This window comes from Octopus sinensis, linkage group LG3, assembly GCF_006345805.1.
Source record: "Octopus sinensis linkage group LG3, ASM634580v1, whole genome shotgun sequence".
Lineage (NCBI taxonomy): Eukaryota > Metazoa > Mollusca > Cephalopoda > Octopoda > Octopodidae > Octopus > Octopus sinensis.
Genome location: NC_042999.1, coordinates 23,736,911 through 23,744,268, shown reverse-complemented (window position 1 = coordinate 23,744,268; position 7,358 = coordinate 23,736,911). Strand labels below are relative to the sequence as shown.

Genomic DNA, 7,358 nt, shown 5'->3' with positions numbered 1-7,358 from the left:
GGGAACGGGATTATGTTGATTACATCAACCCCAGTGGGTAACTGGCACTTGTTTAATCGACCCGGAAAGGGTGAAAGGCAAAGACAACCTCGGCGGAATTTGAACTGAGAACCTAGATGCAGACGAAATGCTGCAAAGCATTACTCAAGCACGCACACACACGCACACACACACACACTGAGACACACTGAGACACACGCATATATGTTTGTGCGTGCTGTTACCATCAGGAGAGTCTATGGGTGAACCCGACGGGGTGTGGGTATAAGGAGTGAAAGGAGAACGCTTGCCGAGTATTTGATAAATAGTGATGAAGACCTGCTGCCATAAGCCGCTAAAGACTTTGTGTAAATGCAGATGAAATGATGGGCAAGAAAGAGTTTAACCAAAGAACTGAGAAGAGAAAAGATGACCTTCCTGAAATGAGAATGTATGGACAGTTTGAAAGGAATACATAAGACGTATTATTATACAGCATCGTGGGAATGGATTGAGCGAGATGATTCGAAGCGTACCACCGAAAGCCTGATCATTGGTGCACAAGACCAGGCTCTCGCTACCAATTCAGTGAAGTATAGCATCTGTAAAACTTCTGATGCCCAGAAATGCAGACTCTGTGGAAAGAGTGTGGAAAATATGACTCACTTGGTAAGTGGATATGAGAGCCTTGCACAAAAAGAATACAAGGCCTCCACGATAACGCGTGTGTGTATCTTCATTGACTTTCATGCTGTCAATACCAAACTGAAGTAACAGAGAACTAGTATAAGTTTGTATGAAATAAGGTTATGCGGGAGGATGAAAAAGTAACGATACTCTGAGATTCTGATTTTCAGTTGGATCGTGTAATCGAACACCGTCGTCCGGATATCGTCATATTGAATAAGGGAGACAAATACTGTCAGATCATTGATGAAGCCATACCAAATGACATGAATGTTGTGAGTAAAGAAGTGGAAAATATCACCAAGTACTTCGAATAGAAAGTGGAAATGGCAAGACTTTATGGAGTGCGGGAGGGTAATGTGAAAGTGATACGAGTGGTGATCGGATCGCTGGGGTCAATCCCATTGAAACTTCAAAACATATTAAGGTAACTGGAAGTCCCACGCAAGATTGATGTCTTGCAGGTTTATTGGGCACAGGGCACATCTTAACGAAAGTAATATCTGTCTGAGGTCCTACTTGTGACTTCACAGATTACTAACGATTCCAGTGCAATTTTTACCTAAACTATGTTACGAATGAATAATAAAAATAGTAGTAATAATATTAATAATAATAATGCATTTTAGTGGAATTACGAGGCCTCAAATGTGGGGGAGGGATTAAGTCGATTACATCGATCCCAGTACGTATCGAGTGCTTATTTAATTGGCCCCGAAATTATGAAAGGCGAAGTCGAACTTGGAGGAATTTGAACTCAGAACGTAGCGACGGGCGAAATGCCTATTTCTATTTCTTTACTACCCATAAGGGGCTAAACACAGAGAGGACAAGCAAGGACAGACAAACGGATTAAGTCGATTATATGGACTCCTGTGCGTAACTGGTACATACTTAATCGACCCCGAAAGGATGAAAGGTAAAGTCGACCTTGGCGAAATTTGAACTCAGACCGTATCGGCAGACGAAATACCGCTAGACATTTCGTCCAGCGTGCTAACGATTTTTCCAACTCCTAGCCTTAATAAAAATAATAATAATAATAACAATAATAATAATAATACGAACATGTTACCTGATGAGCATGATAATAATTATGATAATGCGTATGAGAATGATGTTGGTGGTGGGGGTAACGACGCTGATGATGGTAATAGACGAATATTTCGAATATAAATTTCACAGAGGCGCAGGAAAGGCTACGTGGTAAGTAGCTTGATAACCAACAGCATGGTTTCGGGTTCAGTCCCAGTGCGTGGCACCTTGGGTAATTGTCTTCTACTATAGACTCTGGCCGACCAAATCCTTGTGAGTGGATTTGGTAGACGGAAACTGAGAGAAGACCGTCGTATATATAAATGCATATATTTGTATATGTTTGTATGTCTGTGTTTGTCTCCCCGCCCCCACACACACTATCGCTTGATGACCAATGTTGGTGTGTTTACGTTCTCGAAACCTAGCGGTTCTGCAGAAGACACCGATAGAGTAAGTACTAGGCTTGCAAAGAATAAGTCCTCGTGTCGATATGTCCGACTAAAGGCGGTGCTCCAGCGTGGCCGCCGTCTTATGACTGAATGAAATACAAGAATATGGTTTTACTTTCTAAGCATTATTCAGGCGCTTATAATATATTGTTTACAAGTTTATGTAATGAATATTTTCAGCTTTGAAACCATGTATATGTAAAGTGTCTGGTGACCCTCACTACAGAGCGTTCGATGGACAAATGATACATTTCATGGGCACATGCAAATATACACTGGCTACTATTAAGAAGGGACCGAATAATACCTACTTTTCTGTTGAAGTAAAGAACGAACACCGAGGGAATAACCGTATATCTTGCACACGTTTAGTGGATGTCAAACTCACTGATTTCACAATTCGTCTGTTGCCAGCTAACAAAATCTTGGTACGTACGTTTTGTCTCTCTTCACTCTATACTTGTGTAAATGTGTAATAATCATCCACAGTATTACTTTGCAGGTCGAGTTGTATTTTCGAATGCCAAGCTTCTAATAACTGAAACCAAGAAACGAAACGAAGATATAATGCAATGAAACAAATTTAAATCGTAGACTTAGAAAAAAATTGAAAATGGAACTAAATGAAAGACGTAATCGTAATGTTTAATATATGGAATCAATAACATAATACTGAAGATATTTACGTATTAAATTAGATATAAAATCATTCATAAAATGTGGAATTAATCCTCGTTAATACAATATGATTAATGACGGATTTTAGCGTTTGCCAAACAACTGAACATAAGAGACCCTCTTCAATCGGTGAGATGCTAACAAACTGTTTTTCAGCGGGTCGGATATAAGCACTCACTAGCTGACAAAACGGCCTCTTTTTTCCAATAATCGTCGCTTCCACAAGACAGTGTGAGTAATTCATAGATATTTGGCTTTCAGAAGATGTTGATATGTTATATTTTTTAATGAAAGGAGCGAGGGCTTGTCAATTGCATTATAATTTCCATCCTCTTAAGTATATACTAATGTGACCAAATTATAAAGAGAGCCAAATGTATTATAGAAGTGATATTTCTGTTCAGATGAGTTTACGTCTACGTAACTTAGTGGTTCGGCAAAAGGAGGGGATAGGGTAAGTACTGGATATAAAATGAAAAATACACGTTGGTGGACTTACTCTAGTAAACTCTTGAAGGTGGTGCCCCAGCATGGCCAAGTCCAATGACTGAAACAAGTAAAATTTTGAAAATAATCCATGATTTATATATAAAGACAATAACTTGATTTGCATACCTGTCCTATTTTCTTAAATTTAATTTTCAGATAAATTCAGAAGAGAAATCGTTACCCGTAAGAAATTATAAAGAGTTTTCAGCCACGTACTCTGTCGGGTGGATTACAGTTACCACTGAATGGGGTTTGAAGGTCATGTTTGATGGTAGACACAGAGTCACTGTTACATTACCACCAATATTTGCCGATCAACTGACTGGAATCTGTGGAGATTGTAACGGAGAAAAAGACGACTTCCGTACGAAATCTGGTGAAGATGTTTCTCAGAAAGCAAATAAATTTTCTTCAATTGGTGCCAGTTACCAAGTTGAAGACGACAGTGATAAACCCGAAACAAAGTAATGATTATTTTCTTTCTCAAACTCTAAAATCGTGAATAAAAAATATGCAAATTGTTGATAGTATATCAAATGGCGCAATGAATATGCCACAGTATTATGTTTTATTATCAAGATTTAGCTGTTTTCACGTTAATCTGTGATTATTGTGTCCTGATTTTGTTTGTTGTTACCACAACGTTTTCGTAGAATTTTGAACCCTGGGTTCTCATTCCGAGGGATTTTTTTGCTGATTTTTTTGTTGTGATTGTTGTTGTTGTCCTCTTCTTCTTCATCTTTTTCTTCTTCTTCTTCTTCTTCTTCTTCTTCTTCTTCTTCTTCTTCTTCTTCTTCTCCTTCTTCTTCTTCTTCTTCTTCTTCTTCTTCTTCTTCTTCTTCTTCTTCTTCTTCTGATTATTCAAAGGAATTGAATTCGCAACTTGGAATTAGAAGCCCGCGCTCTTAACTATTACGCTATATGCCCATGGGCAGTTATTGAGTCACTTTTATGGGTTATAAAACTAATAGAGAACAGTTAATGAGTGAGTTGGAAGAATGTTTAGAGCGTGGTAAAAATGATTAGCGGCGTTCCCTTGGGTTCCATACGTTCTGATTTTGGGGTCGATAAAATTACCAGTCAAAACTAGGTCGATGTTTTCGATTAGCACCCATACCGATAAACCGCTGGTATTGTGCTGAAATTTTGAAGCATGGTTATTTAAGGTGGTCAGCCATAAATAAAAATAGTTTCCGTTACGGCACACATCAAAATGTTTAGTATTATTTCTGTCGGCGTTTTGCGTTCTGCGTTGAAACGTTGACGAAGACATATTTGCTTTTCATCCGTGCAGACTCGATAAAGGAAGTAGAAATCGAGATGAAACCGACTTACTCCTTCCTCTCAAACCTCAGATTTTGTGTCTGTCGTAGAAATAATTATTTATGCTTTAACTTTGAAAGTTTTCAGTCAAAGCGGAGGAAATGTGTTACGGAATTTCCGCCGAGGTCGACTTTGCCTTTCATCCTTTCAGGGTCGATACATTAAGTACCAGTTGCATAATGGAGTTGATCTAATCGATTGGCCCCTGTCCAAAAATTTCGGGCCTTGTGCCTAGAGTAGAGAAAGAAATCGATTGTTCTGATCGAGCTGACCTACGATCAAAGAATGCGCGCATGTGTGATTTACATATGGTTTGTTTATCTGTTTCTGTTTTTATATATAAGGCAAGAAATGAGTTAACAATCTTAGATGATTTGGTAACATTTTAGATGTAGGGAATATTTGACATCTGGAATTTTGTTGTACATCAGACGCTAACGAAAGTAGAGAGATGTGAATCATAATTGATTAACTCACCAGTAAGTTTTTACTCAGAAAATACGCATGGTTTCTAGTTAGCAAATGAGAAATCATAAATCATAACAATTATTCTTAACGTCATCATTTCGCTTTCTATTTTTATTTTCAGATGCAAAGTGAATGATGTTAATTCGACTTGTTCAAAGGAGCAGACAAAAGAATGTGATTTCATGAATGACAAAATCTTTGAAGCCTGCATTGAAAAGATCGGAGCTTCGCGTCTAGAAGAATACTTGGAGTCTTGTAGAATCGATGTCTGTAGTTATCACATGATCCTACGAACCACCACTCTGTTTTCTGTCAAATCATTGAAGGTTTTGCTACAGAATGCGAAACTGTGGGAATTTTCGTTAATTGGAGAGAAATATCACAATGCCGTAAGATTTACTGTTTCTTTACATTCCTCTAGAAACATGATAAATGGCGCATTACATCTGATGCTATAGTAACGAAGCCAAAGCAAATATCTGGACCACATCGTACGTTTTTCCGCAGTCCGTACACTTTCTGCAACTTTCCGTCGACCTCTGACCTGGTATCACTATGACAACTTTCTCTGGCATGGTCAATGCGACAATCATATGTTACACGCGTCCATTCCGAGAACTACTGTAAACAGCAGAAGTGAGCTAGAACTTTAAAACTTCATGCGCATGCACAACCGAGTCGAAGGTGAATTCCTGCCAAGCGGCTTCAGTCTACGTGGTTTAGCTTCGTTACTATCGCAACAGCCCGGATACTTAGTGATCAGACCTCGTATTTCTGTATGTATATATAACGAAGCATAGAATTCTGAAATGCCTCCAAGTGCATTGCTTAAGAAATTTGCGAATAGATTTCAGCCTTTATTTTTAACAAACCTTACTGAATACGCGACACAATTCTTCCTCGATATATTGTAGAGACTTGGTAGATTTGATATGTATTTATTAGTATTTAAGTTGATTATTACTTTCGAATTAGATCCATCCCTGTTTCTTGTCTTATACATAAATTTTCAGACAAATATTTGATATTTTGATTGATTTGCAAAATACTGCACTGAAGTGATATATTTCAGCAGAATATGATGAACAGAGAAGCTTTATCTATTATTGACATAGTTACTGTGTTCCTCATGAATATTTGTTACTTACAAGGATATGCCTGTTTGCTGTGATTCTCTATTGATTCTCCATTGTATTTTATTTCAGCGATGAAATGCAAGGAAAATGAAGAATTTCAACACAAGACTAGCAGCTGCCAACCTTCGTGCGCTAATAGATCACCGATGTGCACAGGTTCAAGTCAAGGTTGTGTTTGTAGACAAGGCTTTATTCTGAGTGGTGAACAGTGTGTACCTGAAACAGAATGCGGTTGTATCGACAACAAGATATATATGAAGGTAAAATACTGTATGAAAATTTGTATACATAGATAAAAATAGATACTAATACACGCGCGCACGCACACACACATAGACACACATATACACAGACTCAGACAGACTTTGGGCTGTATAATAAATACCATTAGGCATAAAAGATATGGATAGGTTATCATTTATTAAATTAATTACTGTTCGTGTTTACTTTGGAACCGACCATCTGGTCACGATGTATATTTTCTTTATATAAAAGCTCTGTATGTGTTACACTAACAGAAATTAAAGTAGGAATATCAATGATAGCGTATTCTAATGTATTACCATCCGTGATAAAATGAGGCTTTGAGCTTCAGTCTTAGAAATACCCTCAATATTCTACTGGAATATTTTAAAGTTTCATCAAACGTTCAGTCCATAAATATACACTGGTATAATAAGGTTCTAATTTATTGAATTTTACCTACAGGTTAATGAGGAAATTATATCAGCAGATTGTAAAACAAAGAAAATATGTAAACCTGGTAACGAAATCGTAACAGAAGATATCACTCCTTGTGGTGAAAACAGCCACTGCGGAATTGAAAGAGGGAAATATGCCTGTGTTTGTAACGAAAATTTCATTCTTCATAAGGGAAAGTGTGTTCACACTGGTGAGTAAAGTTTTTAAATTATCATTAATCTATTTTCACTGAACTGGTAATTTTAGACAAATATTTTCTTCTTCATTGTTTTCAAGTATAATTGTAATACACTTTTGAAATTTCTGTCGAAACCCAATAATTTAAAGTGACATGGTAAGTTGATAAAATGGAGACCAGTCTTCAGGTAGTACTTGTTTTATTGATTCGATAAGAATGAAAAGCAAAGTT

At 37.3% G+C, this 7,358-nt stretch overlaps 1 protein-coding gene across 1 annotated transcript in view; it reads left to right on the top strand.

Annotated features, from left to right (window-relative positions):
* The window catches only part of LOC115209192 (zonadhesin-like), a 13,742-nt gene extending 6,606 nt beyond the window's left edge, over positions 1–7,136 (top strand). Inside the window, exons 3-7 of the mRNA XM_036500903.1 lie at positions 2,334–2,581; positions 3,477–3,784; positions 5,233–5,500; positions 6,317–6,507; positions 6,956–7,136. Of these exons, the coding sequence (XP_036356796.1) occupies positions 2,334–2,581; positions 3,477–3,784; positions 5,233–5,500; positions 6,317–6,322 (830 nt within the window). The 3' untranslated portion in view covers positions 6,323–6,507; positions 6,956–7,136. The remainder of the gene's footprint in view (positions 1–2,333; positions 2,582–3,476; positions 3,785–5,232; positions 5,501–6,316; positions 6,508–6,955) is intronic.
* The last annotated feature ends 222 nt before the right edge of the window (positions 7,137–7,358 follow it).